This window comes from Sprattus sprattus (assembly GCF_963457725.1).
Source record: "Sprattus sprattus genome assembly, chromosome: 12".
NCBI lineage: Eukaryota > Metazoa > Chordata > Actinopteri > Clupeiformes > Clupeidae > Sprattus > Sprattus sprattus.
The window spans coordinates 7,681,143-7,699,467 of NC_137910.1; the positions used below are offsets into that span (position 1 = coordinate 7,681,143).

Consider the following 18,325-nt stretch of genomic DNA (forward strand, 5'->3'; position numbering starts at 1 on the left):
AGAATGCCCCTGCTACACAGCCAATATAGCCACGGACCATCACAGGTAGGCCTATGATTCAATAATTTGGCCCTATTGAGTGCCTATCTAGCATGCTTTGTCTTTTTGTTTTTAATTATGCTTGTTAAAAAAACAGTTTCCTTCTGTCTTCACTCTATAACAGTCTAATTTAAAGGTATAACATGTTGAAAGTAGAAAATGTTTTGTGTATAATTCATTAATTTCGGGTGGCGCAAATGCAACTATTTTGCTCGTGACGTTTTGAAGTCACATGATGGCTGTCAAGCACGCGCACTCACTTGCCGTATAAACAATCTTGCTCCGACTTGAGGTGTAACTTGAAAACAGAACAAGCAGAACGAAGGAACAAACAAGCTTGGGCTGCAAACAACAACGCTACTCTGAAGCATGCTAACTGGAAAAAACAGGTAGAAAGCTAAATCTATCAGAAACGTTTTAAATTCGCTACTCTGAATCAACTACAAGTTTAACAGCTGCTAGCATGCGACTTGTATTGTGTTTCACTTTTAGCAAGGAAAGGCTTGTTCACTCAGTTTTAATGTCGAGGTAGCCTATATGCGGTATTCTAACATTTAGTTTTAGTATTCTGTACTGTTTTGAGCTAAGTTATACTTTGCTTCGATACGCTTCGAGTAATTTGCCTAGCGTTGTTTTATTAAATAACAGAATAAAGTTTGTGTTTGTTTTGCTAATGACGCAGACTAGGCTAGCCAGCTAGCATTGTACCAAATGTGTAACTAACGTTAACGTTAAGTCATAGCTTCCTTTAAAAGTGAGTGAGTGGTTATGTAGTTAAGTCTTTCATCATGACACTCTTATATGAATTGAATTGAGACAGAACAGCATTGTGTCATGAGAATCAGTTAGCAGTCAGATTGTTTATTTAAACTGTTGCAATGGAGAGGAAAATTGTCTTACTGAATGCTCTATTGTTCTCAGAGGATTGAGCATGACGAGAGGTCTGCCACTTAGTATCAAAACGCTAACATCAGTTATGTTCAACATTTTACAGGGTTTGAAATGAGAGCGTTTGAACTTGTGACACTTCTTTGCCTTGGTCTGGGGTCGGCCACCTACATCCCTTTGTGGTAAGTTAATTGTCTCAACTGAAGAAAAACAAGTTATGTGTCACAGACTGTACAACACCCTTCTCTCACACTACAAGTACAATACACAGACGTCTGACTGATATGTTGTGTCTGCTGTTTCATTGTTATAAATGTCTCTGAAAATAGGTTGACAGCTTCACACATAAGCAGTTAGTTATTCCTCTGGTTTACTAAACGTCCAGGTTTTTGTTTTTCTTTTCCAGGAAGCCATGGACCAAGCTTATTCTGACTCACCACTGGCCAGAAACATTCTGCACTGTACGTAGAACTCATAATTTGTGTGTCTGTGTCCATTAGTTTTTCTGTGTTGTCTCAACTGTGACTCTAGTCTTCTTACCCAGATAGCATCTTACTGTGCTTTAGGATAATACAATGTTAGATGTCTCATAATGGACTCTGTAGTACGCAGTGTCACCTGTCAGGTGCTTAATCAGTAACAGCTTATATTTACAAACCTAAGAGCCATGGCTATGTTGTCCCTGTGTAAGTGGTGGACTTCAAAGTATATGCCAATCAAATTATTTTGGTATTGTCATTTAGTACTTAACTGTATAAATTGGACATGCATGACCAGTTGATACACACTTAACTTTCAGATGGAACATTGCAAACAACACTATAAATACTGGACTTTGCATGGCCTGTGGTAAGTAGATAAGCATGGTCACTATGGCTTGGCAATAATGATTTTGTGCATTTACTTTACATTTACATTCACTTTTGGTTATCCACTTGTTCCTCTGTCTCACTTTGATGTAAAGGCCAAACATTGGCCAAGCATGCAACTCATCATGGAAGTTCAACATGAGTGAAATACAGGTAATCACAATGAATGGTTTGTCAGTTTTTTCTGGAGTGTTTTTCTTCACATTGCTCAAAAACATTGCTCAACATTTTTGATCTTTGAGTAATGTCCTTAATGATTTTTTCAGGACCTGAAGCCAGACATGGATAATTACTGGCCAAATCTGATACATCCAACTTCAGCTGAGTTTTGGTATGTACATATACAACTATATAATGTCTAAAAATTGTACCATGAACAGAAATGAAATGATTAGATATCATTTAATGATAAGCAGGACATTGGCCAGACATCAGATGAAATCAGTAAACTGATGCTGATGCACTGATGTCCACTGCCAATGCTGATCAGTTCAGGGCTTACGTTTCTACTTCTGTTCATTATGGGATTCAAACATCTCGAATACACTGTGTCAACAGCTGCTTGTCCCTGTGTATTTTCAATTAGGAAATATGAATGGCATAAACATGGAACATGCGCTGCAACAACCGAGCCCCTGAACAGTCAGCATAAGTACTTCAGCAAAGCCCTTGAACTGTACAAAATGTTTGACCTCACTGGGTAAGTACACCAAATGAGTGGATGAGTTTTTACTTGAAGAGACTACAGAGCATTATTAGAACAGTCCTGCATGATAGAGAGATAGTGGTTTGAGGTACAAAACCAGCTCCAATTGTTTCCCTGTGTTTTGTTGTTTGTTTGTTTGTTTTCTCAGTGTCCTGACGAAAGCTGGCATTGTGCCCGCAGAGCAGAATTATCAGGTAATTGGTGGCTACAGCATAAGAAATAGGATCCCAGGGTGTTATTACATTAATGTTTAAGTTAGAATCTAAACAAAAGCAAAATGTTGTCTTCCTCATTTAAGTGCTGCTTGCTTGCTTGCTTGGCAGCAAGAGCTGTGAAAAAGGTTGAACAAATTAGTCTATTGTGGATCATGATGACCCGTTATACGATATTAAAAAGGCTAAAAGAATATTAACTTGGCTGTGATCAAGACTTTGGAAGAACCACGGTGCTCTTTCACAAACCGTAACTTCCTGCAGAGCACGAGACCACAGAGCAAAGCCCCGGGTCTTATCTTACAACTCCAGAGCCGTTGCATTGCCACAGCGCCTGTTCTCGTTCCTTTTCAGAAGGGATCAATGACCTGAATTGACTGGATTGATGAGGGCATTCTGGCTCTCATCCTGCTTAGCAAATCTGAGGTCTAATACTGCTGCTGGATAAAACATGAAATTAAACTGTTGAGCGTGTTTGGTTGGCACATCCTGCACTAAATGTGTGTGTGTGTGTGTGTGTGTGTGTGTGAGTGTTATGGATTATGGAAATCCAGTGTGGATCCAGAGAGTGCTCTTTTTCTAAGGACTTGAAGCTCAATATGAGCATTGAACATTCACTGTTGAATTTCTGCTTCACATCACTACAGTATCTGTGTTGGCACAACAGATGAAAGCATAGCCATTGAGAGTCTATGAATGGTGTCTCTAACATACGGTTATGAGTAGGCAAGCCTAAAATCTGTTCTTAGATTCGGCATCGTGAAAGCACAACATAGTCTAGGTGTGCCTTTACATCCAAACCCATTCTAGCTTTCATTTCCTGCCAATATTGTGGCATACTTCAAAAGAAATATCTGCATTCTATGTTTTAAATGTGTTTTTTTTGTGTGTGTTCCTGTAGGATTGTTGTGTTAATGTGTGTGTGTGTGTGTGTGTGCGCGCGTGCGTGTGTGTGTGCATGTTTTTGTGTTTTTGAGCAAAGTAGTTGGCTGGCGCAGTTCCCTGTCAAAATGTTTGTACTGGAAGTGGAATTGCTGTGTAAATCTGTATTTATATGTGCATGTTGTCCTCTCTTCAGATGGATGCCATTGAAGGTGCCATTGAAAAGGCTTATGGTGTGAAACCAAAGGTGCAGTGTGTTCATCCATCAGCAAAGGTACTAAGTCCTGAGATTGACTGAGCTTTGGTCAAAAACCAAAAAAAAAAAGCTATTTATCTATGTATTAATGTATTTACTAATTGACTTACTTGCTTATTAACTTCATTACTGGGTATGGTTCGTACAGCCCAATCTGAAAGTATACAGAATAAAAAATAGTCAACAACCCTAGCAGGTGTACTCATGTCTATTGATTTCCATATGCTTCATAGTGCCACATCAACCTTAAACATGAATAAATGAATGAATGATAATTATTATTATTATTATTTTATTTTGTTTATAGGCTGAACAGGTTCAGCAATTGGGCCAGATCGAAATCTGTGTGAACAGCGACTTCAAGCCGATCGACTGCGAGAAGTCATGGGATGATCTGTGGAGCCGCGTCAATGACATTCTCCTGTATCGCTTCAGAGGGGTCAAGGGTTTCAGTGTCTGCGACTGGAATATGCCAGTGCACTATCCACCGTCAATGGAGAACAAAACATGGTTCTGAAGTTCCTCTTTGAGGGTAAATGTCTCAAAGATGGTGTAAAACACGAGGTAGAACCACCGTCAATGGAGAACTTCTAGTTGCAATATTTCCTGTTGTGGGTTTGTTTTTTTCTGCCCATCAGACAAGGTCATGCAAAACAATGGTTTTGAAGTTCCTCTTTGAGGGTAAATGTCTCAACGATGGTTTAAAACTCGAGGTAGAACCCATACATGTGACGTACGTCATGAGTGCGACTTGAAATGTTGATCTGAAGGTAAAAACCACATGATTGTTTTCGTTAATGAAAATGCTGTGGTGGTCAGCAATCACAATCGGACTTTTCCCCCCACTGTTTCTCTATCTGTCTTTCTCGCCTCCATTTCAACCTTTTCTCTGTTCCAAAACCTCAAAACTGTGTCTGGCAGCATTAAAACTCCCTGATGACGTGCCACTTTTAACCAGCAATGGGCAACTCTGAAAGAGCAGCTTTGTTTCTGCTGGACATCAAACAAATTTAACCTCACTTCCCTTTGTCCTCTCACACTTCCCTTTGTAAAGAAGGAAGAGGGGCACATGGTCACTTCAGGGGATAAGCAGCACTGCCCATATGCTTTGCATATCTTTTGAGTAAACAACGCAACAAACATCACTTCTCTTTTAACAGGGTTTTATTTGAGTCACGACAAGCAGGGCCTCTGATTATTTATATTTTTTATTATGTGTAATGTTTCTAGGCCAGATACTTTGGCATTAGCCCTAGGGTTAGGCCCTGTTAGTCTGCAAGCCATTTTCACCAAGAAGGTGGTCTAGAGGAGGAATTTCCTTTAATCAGAGGCATTATTTCCCATTCTTTGTCATTACCTTCATGGCAGCATAGTGTCTTTTGGTCTACAGTTTGTCTCTTCTTCAGGCCTATGGAAGAGAGGGATGAACAGTTCTGTCTGGCCACTAACCTTCTACATTATAACTCATTGTTCCTTCGCCAAGAAACAAACCTTTCATGGACATTGTGATGATGTTGAGTGGGGTTTTGTAAAATGTTTGAGGGAACTATATCTTAATTTTCTCTTCTGTTTGTAAATTGCATTCAGACATAACACATTTCCCTACCAAATTGTTTATATTTTGTAGTTTTAGTACTTAGGATAATCATGTTGTACTGAGCTGCATTTGGTGAAGACTTTGTGGCTATGGGTTTGTTGGCTTGCTTGAGAGTTCCAGTAGAATTTGCCAACTAAATGCTGTAGCGGAACTCGAAACATGTCCAAGCAGAGCATTCTTTTTTTGACCTCACATATGTTTACTTTTTGTTGCCTTTGTCCATTTAATTTCCCTTTTATTATTACTTTTTAGGTTTTATGTAATTCTGTCAATCTAATTTGCACAGCCATTCCTTGATCCTCTTGTCCTACACATACGTGTTATAACCACAGGGGGGCAGCATTTATTTGCTGGGAGATTCTCTTTGCTGTAATGAAGAGGAGAGCCAACCTGTGTTTGTACTATTGTTTGAATTGTTGTGGAAATTGATCTGTAACAGTGCTGAAATGGGATATGTCATTTTCATAAATCAACACTTTAAATGTGGGAATCAGGTTTTGGTTATAATAAGTGATACTACTGTTTTTTTAGCATTTTTTATTGCAATGACTTAACAACAAAATAAATGTTTAACACAACTTTCAATGTCCTATAAATTCAGCAGAGACTGATAATTGTCCCCAACTTGGCAGCTGCAGAAATCTAAATTTTCCATTTTTGAGATGCTGGCGTGAGCGACGTTAGTGTGCCAATCTCATGGCTGGAGGGTGAAGCAGGAGGTGGCAAAAGGCCCTGATGATGTATTCTGTGTTATATATTTTTTTAAAGTGATAAAGATAAAGGGGAAAACACAGCTACATCTCTGAATGATTTCAACCCTGTCACTGTGCCCTTCATTCCTCATATTAACAATCTACCTCGTGTCAAAAAGATTTATGGACAGCTAAATTACATGGAACACTGCTATTTTTAGATTGAGCCATCCAGTGCCCAGTGTACCTAGAGAGGCTTCAGTGGAGCTAAAGAGCCCATACTGGTCCTCCTGTCTTCAGGATATGAGACATTCTAGTGGCATCATAAAAAGGGGGGGGGGATATAGAGAAAGGCAGGGGACAGAGAGGAGAGGAGAGTATTTGTATCATGTCCAAGTTCATTTTGCTGGTATATGTTCATCTGAAGGGCAGATAAACACGACTGGCATTCCAACTCGTCATCCAGGATGTGTGCTATGTAGTTCTGTGTTTTGGGATGAAACACCCCATGAAAATTTGAGAAAAGCTTTCAATGTACGGCATTGCTAAGTACATTGCCAAAATACACACATGCCAATCCGTGGCAATAAGGTTTTTGCATGCTAATTAACTCATAGGTTTAGACCAAACCTCCTTACTGCCACTATAAAGTGCGAACTGAAGCGTTTCCATGGATATCAATTGTAGGTTGATCTGCACTGACTGTGCAAATGCCCTGACTCTTAGCTATTACGACAGCAGGACAAAGGCACTGCTGCCTCACTGCTTCTTAATCAGAGGCATGCTCCACTAGAAATACTCTCCTCTCTCTCTCTCTCTCTCTCTCTCTCTCTTTCTCTCTATCTCTCTCTGTCTCCCTCTTCCCCCCCTCTCTCTGTCCCCTGCCTTTCTCTATATCCCCCCCCTCCCTTTTATGATGCCACTAGAATGTCTCATATCCTGAAGACAGGAGGACCAGTATGGGATCTTTAGCTCCACTGAAGCCCCGGTGGCCTTGAATCTCTCAAAGGATGGTCCTTATTTAGTCCAGACACTGTATCTGTCGCAACCTTTAGGGACTTGTATTGATGGGAGTAGGTCGTGGAGATAATACTTATGACTTTAGGCTATTGGCGGCTGCCCCTCGTAATTCTTCTCCATATTTGTAGTGGAGATTTAAAGTCCTCGGCTCCCTTTCTTCGCCCTTTGGAGAGGTCGACCATGAGTCAACGGTGTCCTTCGAGAGGGCTGGTGGGGAATGAACGACTTAGTCTGGAGACGGTCTGTGCAGACATGGACACTTTATCTGTGGATAGTGCTTTTGCCTCACTTACTGAAGATGAGAATCCACCCGAAAGTGCTCAGGATATCCTTACGTCACCAATGGTAAGAGTGTGTGTGTGTGTGTGTTTGTGTGTGTGTGTGTTGAAAATGAGATTTAGGCTGTAACACAAACAGGAAGTTGTAACAGACAACTCTCAGCATGTTAGAACCCCATCTGTGGATGATGGGGGAACGAACAAGAATAAATAACACAACACGCTTCCCATTCAAGGGAGAACCCATCTTCTCAGAAGTGCAAAAAAACAGCACTGAGACCTATTTCACTTGACTGCTCTGTTCCTCTGTTTTTTTTTTTATTTACTCTGTTCATTGAATTTAATACAGATTTGTTTTGTAATACATGAATGCAGAATTATGTGTATTCCTGAAATGTGAGGCTTTGACAGTGAAGAGCTGTTTTTGTCATGACAAACCCACAACTGCCCTCAGGGAAATTCACAACCCAAGCATTCCAATGTTATTGCCAGTAAAGAGAGAGTTTCCCAATGCAAATTTTAATGACAGGGATTCGTCGGTAGTCATACACGCAAAGTTTAAACATTTCTTGAATTCTTCAGCACAACATTTTCTATCCTTAAGGAACAATTCAAAGCAATGAATGTGAGCTCGATAGAAAGAGTCCCCACAACCACTCCATGCAGATCATGAGGCATGTGTTTTGATTTGAGTTTGCTCATGTCATAATCACATGGTTGATGGCCTGCCCTGCTTCACATCAGACTGCAGAGCAGAATTCAGATAAGATGAATATGCAGTATGTGATTCTGAAACTACCAATGGTTGAGGTTCCTCGAAACCCCAAATCAAAACTACTTTGCAAATCAGTAAGATAGCCTTGACGGACTCAAGGGCACGGCTAGGAGTGAATCCTCTTATAACTGTCTCAGAACTGCACCCTTCAATTTGTGTTCACTCCTAATTGGGCATCTGGAGAACTAGAGGCCCATACAGATGAGCGCAGCTATTTCAGAAGTCAGAAAAGTAATACGGGACGAGGTGTAGCCCTATCCATTTCTCTTATGAGGAGAAAAAAAACATTCAGCTAAATTATACAAGTATGTCAAATTTAGCAAGTAAAATATATTCCACTCACAACACGTTTTAGTTAGTGCAAGATACAGTTTATTCACCAGAATGAAGCGAGCTCGTAATTAACTCCTCCTTTATGTAGGGCAGAGAGGCTACATTTTTCAGAACTGGTTGCCTCAGGGCAGAGCAATGAGACCATAGCACTTAATTAATTTCCATTTTAGTGTAAACTTATTTCACCCAGAGGCAGATCTGCATGAATCATTAGGGTAATGATCGATGTGACACACAGCACTTGGTATTAACCACTCATTATATGCAGCAACACACTGGTATTCCATTTAGTGTCAACTAGTACAGGCAGTCAATACAGAAGTTCAGTAGCTGGTAAATGGGGTTTGGGAATGGGCTGGCTCCATCAGCAATACTTACATAACGTCAGCCGCTAGATTGCTGTCAGTAGTGTTAATTGTGCTAATTGGTTTTACACTGTATGAGGGCATAGAGCAGGGCCACTGCAGTGCGTTATGTAATAGGTTGCCTTTTGTCTTCGATTAGAAACTGACTTTGAACCTTTCCATTTGTGTGTAGATGTGGAAGTCACTACTTGTTTATATCAGTGCTCTCAGTGTGAGTGGTAGAACACCTACTGTGGGTAATGTACCGAAAGTTTCATAATATGTGAAGATGGCCTGTAGGATAAGGATTGGACAATAACAATGGGATTTAACCTTGGCCTTGGCATGTTTTCTGTGTCTAGCAGAAAGAAGTGTGCTGTAGAAGCCTATTTTTTATTTTCATATTACACTAGTTACATATTACACTCTTATTACATAACTATGCAAGCCAATCCTATACATCACGTCATACGGTATTCATAAAGAAACAAAGAGAAAAAACAATACCAAAGCCAAAAGATAAACTAAACCCCATCTATTTTCACCCTATGAAATTGGTGATGAGCTTGTCAGTTCTAAATATGGTAACTTTTAACATGGTTCTCGGACAGTACATCACATATATGTATTTGCTTTGGATTGCTGCCTCTTCCAGTAGCATGTGTCATAATACCAATTCACACTTTTCCAAACAAATAGAAATGATTTTTTTAAGTGTAAGCGCAGTATTAATCACAGCCAGTCGTGCTTTGAGTCAGATTTTCTTCATTTAAAAAATCTGTTGTGAATCAAACATTTGTGTTGCAAATATTACCAGAGGTTACAGTTTTGCTTGAGGTTTTAAGCCTGACATGTATCCTCCTGAAAACTAATGCCAAACAAAGTAGATCATAACTTATAGTTTACATTACATAACACAGTTAGTACAAATGTTGTTTTGTAATATACAGTAACAACCTATTAACAACATTTTCTTCCTGAGATTTGAAAACTAAAGGAGCGATTCCTTTTTTGGGAAAAGATCTTGGCTTTAGTAGGGTAGAAGTTGCTGGGAAGTCAAGCTGGTGTAATACCCTACTTTAACCACATGGTGTCAGTACAAGCATGGAGTTGCCTGTCCCCCTCTCTCCGTGACTACATGCCAGTCTAAATGCTGGAGTCATCCAAGCGTCATAGCCCTTAATATTTTGCTGCGTGGATGTAGGAAGAGAGTAGCGCTGCATCAATTCCATCACTCAAATGTGGATCGCTCAAACCGATTGAGTGCTAAATGAATGAACTACAGTGAACCTTTTTATGGTCAGTTACGACGACCCTGCAGAACACGTTTCCTATCTTCACATAAACTAAACAGTGTCCCATAGATTACACGAAAAGATGAGAGGTGTGGGTATCTTTTATTTTTGCATTAAGAGTGTCTGGCCTGCTATGGCCACACGTGGTTGTCTTGGTTTATTACTATCCTGCCAAACCCAAACCACTAATCACTAATCTCTTTGGACACTTTGTACTGGCACTAATCCGCTGTTTAAATAGCAGGTATTTGTATAGGCAACAGAACAATACGTTTGGAAGGCTACGGCCACGTTCCTCAACGCGTTATACAACGTTGCGCGCCGTTTCCTGGTGTTGTACCTGGATATTACGCTCTATACTGTAATGTGATAGAGACGACAGGTGTTCTAGCTGGTATTTTACCACGATCAAGCTTAGTTGATATCCCCGTGAGTGTCGGGAAGCTGCAGTGGCGTCGTCGCTGATTCGTCTAGGAAATATTTCGTGGTTTACGGTGGGAGTTCTCCACCACAGTTGCCGTGCAGCCAGGGCTTGATTGGATGCTTTCTGGACTCAAGCGTTTGGGAGGCAGTGGAGTGTGCGTTAGCGCACATTGCAACAGCAAGTGAAGCAGATACCGTGTACGCAAAGGAGTGAGGTAGGTGCTGGGGACAGCGCCTGTCATACGGCTCCAGCGACACAGCAAATGAATGCACTGCATCGTAGCAAGGACAGGTCAAATCACTCTTCGCTCACCCATCTGCATGTTCATCTCCCTCATAATTCAGAATTATGGATTAGAGGGGGGTGACTGAGAAGCAACAGTAAATCCGCCCATTGTTGTGCGCTGATCTGGATTTAGGCGCAGGACAAAGATAAATTGCTATTAGGGGCTAGAGGACAGAACTGGGACAATGGACACGAACATGCGGAAGTTTACAGTTAGAAGATGGTTCTCTGTGTATCTTGGCAAGAAGTCGCGATCCAAGAGCTCCAGCCTATGCAAATTAGAGGTTGGTATCACTTTATTATTGTTTTGTTTGTACCACTTCTTGTGTCCAGCACCACCGGCGTTCTCACTCGTGTTTAAGTAGGTGTCGTGTGGCCAGGGTTGCTGCACTGGAATAGCTATGCAGTGTGTGGAATCTGCAGGTTTGTGTTTAGTGCACTGTCCAGAGCACAGGCCACTCCATTATTCAGATAAACAACTGACTGCAAATGATGAGGCTACATTTTAGAACACTGAGCATTGTGTTTCTGTTGTTAACAGCGGCATCAAAAAATCCGTCAGCAAGGTGATGTAGCTGGAACTCTAGACGAAGTCATGCATGTATCTTATGATACATAGTAATAAGGTTGAACTGAAATTTGAAAGAAGACATGTTCCTAAAAGAAGACATGTTCCTAAACCCATGGCATGCACCTCAATCAACTCTTAGTCAAGAAGGAATTAGTTGTTCTAATTTTTTTATTTACACTTTTTTTATTTTGTAAAAAATCCCAGACACATGCTAAGGAAATCTTTCAATTCCTCTGAACTTAGGTTGACTATTTATCATTAACGTTTGGGGCGTATGTACTTTCATGTCTCCTTTCCCCTCTCGAACCACAAGAGCTGTCAGGTTGATTCATTTCTGGAGTGCACAGAGATTTTGACATTCACCTCTGTCATCTCTCCTGCTGGCTCTGGTCAATCAGATGTCAGGCTAAGATGAGATGGCAGACTTGTTCTAGGACATTAAAAGTTGAGACTTCAGAAGTGCCACAGGCACTTTCAAGTGCATATCCAGAAGGACAGACGGACTGACCTGTGTGTCCTCTCCACAGACGGTTTACTCATTTCATATCAGTTTCTTCAGTGACTGCTACTTCATGTATCCATTGTCAGTATTCGCACTCAGTGAGCACCATGAAGCTGTTTGTGTCAAGATGCGAAAGGCAAATGATTCTCTGTCCCTTGTCCAGAGGTCTCAGAAGCATGTGCTGCAATGTACCTAACTACTTTTTGGTTTAATATGGCCTCTACAATCACGTGCTTATAAAAATAAATGAAAGATCTCCTTTTAGCATGCTGTGAACCCCCCCCCCCATGCTCTCCAGTGTATTCAAGAACAGAGTACTAGCATCATTTAGGCTATATGGAAAGTGGCATCAAATCTAACAAGTTGGAGTTACACTTGTGTAGTGGAAGTTGTTTCTTGTCGTTTCACTGCGTCTTGTACGTCATCAAAACACCCTAGTGCAGAAGCAGAGACAATGGGAACGTTGCATGCTATTATTTAAATATTCGGAGCACAAATTGGAATAGAAACTATACATGGGAGTAGAAAGCTTTCATGCTGGAGTCTTAGAAAGTTTCTTCCTATTGACTTGAGGCAGAATTTGGGTATCTTCATCGGGAATCTTGGGAATCTTCATCTCTTGACCTGTGTCTTTTTAGCCATATATCATTCATGCTTCCAGGGAAAAGAGAATCATAGACATAAAATGCCTGTTGGAAAGGTTTTCCAGTACTGTAAATACATGAATCGTGTAACCTAAGCCAAATTCAGTCACCAAATGTATAGAAAGTGGCCATAGTGCAAGATTGATTGCTGTGTAGTGTATCTATAGCATAAATGTATTCTCAAAAGGTAGACCAGGGTGCTTGTGACACTGAGGTTATGCACTCCCTAAGAGCACAATCATAACACTACCCACTAACACACCACACTACTTCACTACAAACACTCCCTCTGCTGTGAGTCACTTTGAATAAGTGTCTACTAAATATGTAAATTAGTATGGCACTGAATATCAGTAACCATTAGCACGTAATCATGCATTGTCGCTAAAGTGCATAAGTATATGAAGTGTTGCATTGTGCAGTCTAGGTGTTGTTGTGGCACATCGTTGTGTAAACCAGAGGGTTTTGTGAAGCGGAACCCATTACAGCCTTGGCTGAGATCAATAAGGAAGATAAAAGAGCCACTGTGGTAATGAGTCTGGCTGCTGGTGGTCTATGTAGCCTCCAGAGGGTATGTGTAAATAAATAAATAAAATTAGCACATATCAAACCGGACAAGAAGGGGGCTAATTTACTTTCTTCTGAAAATTGGTTCAGTAGGAGTGTATAAAAATCAATGGCTTGAAAATGTCAACAGCTCTAAAAAAAGTCAACAGGGACAGGGCCTGAAGGGATCTTTATAGGTAGAGGAAACCACTGTGGTTTATCAGCGGCTTGCAACATTACTGAGAGAGAAAGAGAGAGAGAGAGAGAGAGAGAGAGAGAGAGAGAGACAGAGAGAGAGAGAGAGAGAGACAGAGAGAGAGAGAGTGTGTGTGTGCAGGAGTCTTGTCAGACAGATGGGATGAGATGAGGTTTGGTATGTGAGCACTTCACCAGATGTGCAGACCTTTACATTTCTGTCCGTGTTGGTGTGCAGCACTAAGTGATGGACAGTAATTCCAACTCAACCTGAAGCATAATCACACAACCTGGATATCCAGTCTCTCGGTGGGGGGGTCATGTGTCTTGGTGGACTCTGACGGTTCCTGTTTTGGTTCTGGTTCTCCTGTGGTGAGACTATTTGCATGTCAATGGTCTAAAATTACAGATGGGCTGATGATATGACACTGCTCATTTTGCTATTTGCAGTTTGGCCGGGTCCGAGGTATCATTTGGAACATTGCTCCCTTTATCCTTAACAGCTGCTGACCTAAATCAAATTCAACACGATCTGAGCCAACATGCTGGTGGAGGGGAAATCATCTGTAGATGAGTGGCTGCATTAACAATGTTGTATCTCCTGTGTGTCTGTGTGTGTGTGTGTGCGTGTGTGTGTGTGTGTGTGTGTGTGTGTGTGTGTGTGTGTGTGTGTGTGTGTGTGTGTGTGTATGTGTGAGTGTGTGAGTGAGTGAGTGAGTGAGTGAGTGAGTGAGTGAGTGAGTGAGTGAGTGAGTGAGTGTGTGTGTGTGTGTTGGTGTATATTCAGATACTAGAGCCCTACAAATACATCTGAGGAAGAAACTGATGCGGAGACAGCGATAGCAAATTCCCCAACAGCCTCAGTCAGCAGGCTTTACTCAAAGCTTTATCTCATTACCATTACACGTACTGTCACCATTTTCCACAGATCCCATACCACAAAAGCTGGCCTATATCCTCTTATGTAATCTTTTCCCAGAAGGCTGGTGTACAGTAGACACACTGAGGGTTAAATGACATTGTCATTGCACAGCATGTGTCTATGACTAGGATACAATAAATAAATAATGTTTTGCAGAGACGTGAGATAAAGTTAAAACAGGACACTTGACAGTACCTTAGAAAACTGAGTACTGAAAAAGTCATGATGCCATAAAACAAAAAACAAACAAATAATAACAAAATACATTACAGGGGGGAACTAGGGGGGGGACTATAGATACTCTGATACATTTGTCAGTGATAATATTTCTTGTTGAAGAATGAAGAAGTACTACTACTGGAGATAATGGCATCCTCCTTGTCTGTCACTCCTCCATATGGTTTCTGTCTGTTGCTGCTGTTTGCTCGTGTGTGTGTGTGTGTGTGTGTGTGTGTGTGTGTGTGTGTGTGTGTGTGTGTGTGTGTGTGTGTGTGTGTGTGTGTGTGTGTGTGTGTGTGTGTGTGTGTGTGTGTGTGTGTGTGTGTGTGTGTGTGTGTGTGTGTGTGTGCTATGCTGTGGGTGCAGATGTAAAGAAGACTGTAAAAGGCCACAGTGTAAAATCAACTCTTCTTGAGAGAAAGCTGTTGAAATACTACTACTACTACACAGAGTGTTTGTTCCCCACTGTTCATAGCTCTTTGATCCTTTGAGATTCTACAGTTGCATTAAATGTAGTCAACTCTGTGATTTTTAGGCTGGCATTCCCCTCTCCTCTCCTAATTGATGACACTAATTAGGCAAGCCCTTTTCAGTACAGATGTTCCCATACACTCTGTTGGTTATGCATATGAGTTTATCTTAACCTAATGGCATTGTATACAATGCATTAAATGTGACGTGAATACTTCAAGTCTCATATTACATATTAGTGCTATTGCCTTAAGTGGAATATCCTCTACCAATACTCCCAAGAGCCCATGTACACATTCTCTAATAGAGGAAGAGAACACACTGTCCTCGTATTTCACCCTCACGTTTGAGAACACTACAGTACTTTAGGACAGTGATGTCATTGGTATATGTCACAATGGGCCATTTGGTTTCAGTTTGTTTCTTTTTTCGGTCTTTCTGTCTCTCTGATTTTATATTTGAAAAGTGTTTTCTTCTCTGAATCTGTGTGAAGTGTGTGAATCTTTAGAAAGCGTTGCATGTACAGTTAAGTGTAAGTGTGTGAATCTGAAAGCGTTGCATGTACAGTTAAGTGTGTAGATCTAAAAGCGTTGCATGTAAAGATAAGTGTGTGAATATGATATCTAGGAAAAATGTATTGCTGTGTGCGGAATTGGATGAAATATTGCATGCATTTTTGTTTAGGTAAGAGGCGTTGTTAAATGATTCAACAGGCTGTCCAAATAAATAACACATATTTAGCATAATGAACATAGCAGGTTCCCTTTGTGTATGCGCCGTTTGCTTAGAACTGTGTGCTCAGATGTCAGGAAACAACCAGATTCATCTTTAAGATCTCTGTGTTTCACTGCTCTAATGCAGACGCTATGCAGAAATGCATGCGCACAGATGGATGTAAAACTTTCAGGAATCTACATTTTCCAGAATAATTCCTGAATTTCTCTCCGACCAGTTGTACCACAGCTGAAGTACATAAATCCAAGAAGGTCTGTCAATCACGCTGTCTTGGGGTCATACTGTGTCATAGTTAAACTGTGTGTGTGTGTGTGTGTGTGTGTGTGTGTGTGTGTGTGTGTGTGTGTGTGTGTGTGTGTGTGTGTGTGTGTGTGTGTGTGTGTGTGTGTGTGTGTGTTATGTGTATGTGTGTGTGAGAGTGTGAGCGTGTGTGCGTGTGCGTGTGCGTGTGCGTGTGCGTGTGGGTGTGCGTGTGCGTGTGGGTGTGCGTGTGCGTGTGGGTGTGCGTGTGCGTGTGTCTCATATTCAGATACTAGAGCACTACATATACATCTGAGAAAGAAACGGATGCAGAGACAGAGATAGCAAATTCCCCAATAGTCTCAGTCAGTTAACCTGGAGACTCCTGCGAACGCTGATCATTCCTCATCAGTGCTGTAGGACTATTATCTGTCAGTGGTTAGATACTCTCTCTCTAGCTGTTTGTTTTTCTTTCACTCCCATCAACCTGTGTTGCCAAGCCAGCAAAACAGCATGCAGCAACGCGTGCTCCTAAATCCCCCCTCTCTGGAATTTAACAGCATCCTCATCATTTTATCCTCAAAAAAAACCCCAGCCACAGTGGATGCTCAGGGTTATGTAACGGTGTTGTACATATTTTGATTATTATTATTGAGGCGCGAGATAAGCCGGTTTAAGCGGCCCTTCAGCTGTGTCAGCTCGGCAGGGGCCTGGAGTCAATCGAGAGCGGTCAGCATTTCAGTCGCACGCTGCGTCCTGCCTGCTCTCCCCTCTTCTCTCCCTCCCCTCCCATGAGGCAGTGGTGAGGAAGAACATCAAAGTCATGTCCTGTCCTTTGTGGGGGATTCCAGACATAATCTGGCAACCATTACTCAATCCTCGAGGGGCTGCCTATGCGCATCCACTCAGAGGTGGCACCCTGAGGTGAGAAATCTCAGCCTCAAAAATATACACTGCCTGGCATTTTTGAGCACACCTGCGTGCACAAATATATACTGTGTATAAATATATACTGCTTATCAAGCTAAAGTGGCCCTGTTTTTCTTCCCCTGTCCCCCTATCCTCTGTCCAGTGCTGAGCTCATTTAATCATTCCCCCCCCCCCCCCCCCCCCCACACACACACACCTGGCTATACATCCCTGCACATATTTTATGTTAGGGTATCTCAGTAAATGTGTCCCGGAGGGCCCTGCCTGGTCTGCAGTGAAGGTCCTAATTCAGAGCCAGTGGCTGCTGCAGCTGCACCTTTACTGGAGTGGGGGTTATATCACAAACCAGTCCAGGGCACCGAGTCCCTTCATCAAGAGATTCACACCATCTTAAGCCAACGTCATCGTCTGAGGCGGAGCAGTTGTAGTGGCTGAAATGAATGTTATGTCACTTCTTAAAAAGATGATGTTGGATACAAATATGACTGTGCATAAAGGTGCAGGAGGGTCAGGTTGAATCTTGCTATGTCACCAGGGGAAATCAGCAGGGTATAAAAGGTTTCAAGGAATTGGGGGTAGAGATGTATTTATTTTTTGTTGTTGGTTTGGACATAAGCCATGGTGGCGGTTATATTGGCCAGTGTTATTAAAGCCAAATTATAGAGATGAAAATGTGTGATCACTATCTGTGTTTGTAACAGGCGCATTTATGGGTCAGTCCCTCCTGGATTTTCCACAAGTTCAAGCAGGTTGAAGGATTTCCCACAATTGCAATTGCAGGTTGCAATTTTCTGTTATTACCACAATATTTCTGCATTATTTTTGATTGATATTATTTAATGGTGTAGTGTGCAGAAATAGAATATAGTATTCATTATTATGTTTTCATTAACTGTAACTAGAAATCGTGTTTTCGTTAGCTTAGCATGAACCCTTCATATCTACATAGGCAGCAGGTCCTCTTCAAAGAGCCCACCCTGTTGCACTGTCATGCGTCTACAATAGCTACCATACTACAATAGCTGTAGTAGTTCTACACGTTGCCCCTTTAACTCAAAATCACCACCATTTTAACTGCACTTTTTGAGAATTCCCTTAGCAAATTCAGTTACTTTTAGCAATCACAACACACCATCACCACATCCCGGTGAGATCACAAGCTTTAGGAATTCCCGCAGGAAAAAAAACAAAACTCAAAATCACAGCACTTTCTGAGAATTCCTGCAGCTAATTCAGTCCCTTTTAGCCCCAAAGATCACAAAAAATACTTGCCAGATCGTCGAGGGACAGTCATGTATACATTTATAAGAATACTTTGAATGTTTTTGACCTGACCTCAAATTGTATCATATGGGAGTATTTGGTATATGTCTGTGACAATATAGTAATTACCACTGTGTTTATCTGTTTCTCTCATAGGACGATGGAATCTTGAAAGAGTTTGACATTAGCAAT

General features: G+C 41.3%; 3 protein-coding genes across 5 annotated transcripts in view; all 3 read left to right on the top strand.

Annotated features, from left to right (window-relative positions):
* mpc1 (mitochondrial pyruvate carrier 1) overlaps positions 1 to 18,325 on the top strand; it is a gene marked incomplete at its 3' end in the record, with an annotated part of 90,856 nt that overhangs the window by 45,056 nt on the left and 27,475 nt on the right. The gene's annotated exons all lie outside the window — the stretch shown is intronic.
* On the top strand, positions 5 to 5,984 carry rnaset2 (ribonuclease T2). 2 transcript variants are annotated; one of them, XM_080848443.1, is made up of 10 exons: positions 5 to 45; positions 1,034 to 1,109; positions 1,334 to 1,388; positions 1,727 to 1,776; positions 1,892 to 1,949; positions 2,063 to 2,127; positions 2,383 to 2,496; positions 2,651 to 2,696; positions 3,793 to 3,870; positions 4,160 to 5,984. In XM_080848443.1, exons 2-10 carry the CDS (start codon positions 1,042 to 1,044, stop codon positions 4,367 to 4,369), a joined length of 744 nt encoding a protein of 247 aa, XP_080704569.1. In that variant the 5' UTR covers positions 5 to 45; positions 1,034 to 1,041; the 3' UTR covers positions 4,370 to 5,984. The 2 variants fall into 2 exon arrangements, with proteins under 2 accessions (XP_080704569.1, XP_080704568.1); XM_080848442.1 differs by lacking the exon at positions 5 to 45 and adding an exon at positions 302 to 428.
* rps6ka2 (ribosomal protein S6 kinase, polypeptide 2) overlaps positions 11,081 to 18,325 on the top strand; it is a gene marked incomplete at both ends in the record, with an annotated part of 28,389 nt that continues 21,144 nt past the window's right edge. For both annotated transcript variants that reach the window (XM_080849298.1, XM_080849299.1), the window contains 2 exons: positions 11,081 to 11,179; positions 18,290 to 18,325. The exon at positions 18,290 to 18,325 is cut by the window's right edge and continues 81 nt beyond it. In XM_080849298.1, the coding sequence (XP_080705424.1) occupies positions 11,081 to 11,179; positions 18,290 to 18,325 (135 nt within the window). The remainder of the gene's footprint in view (positions 11,180 to 18,289) is intronic.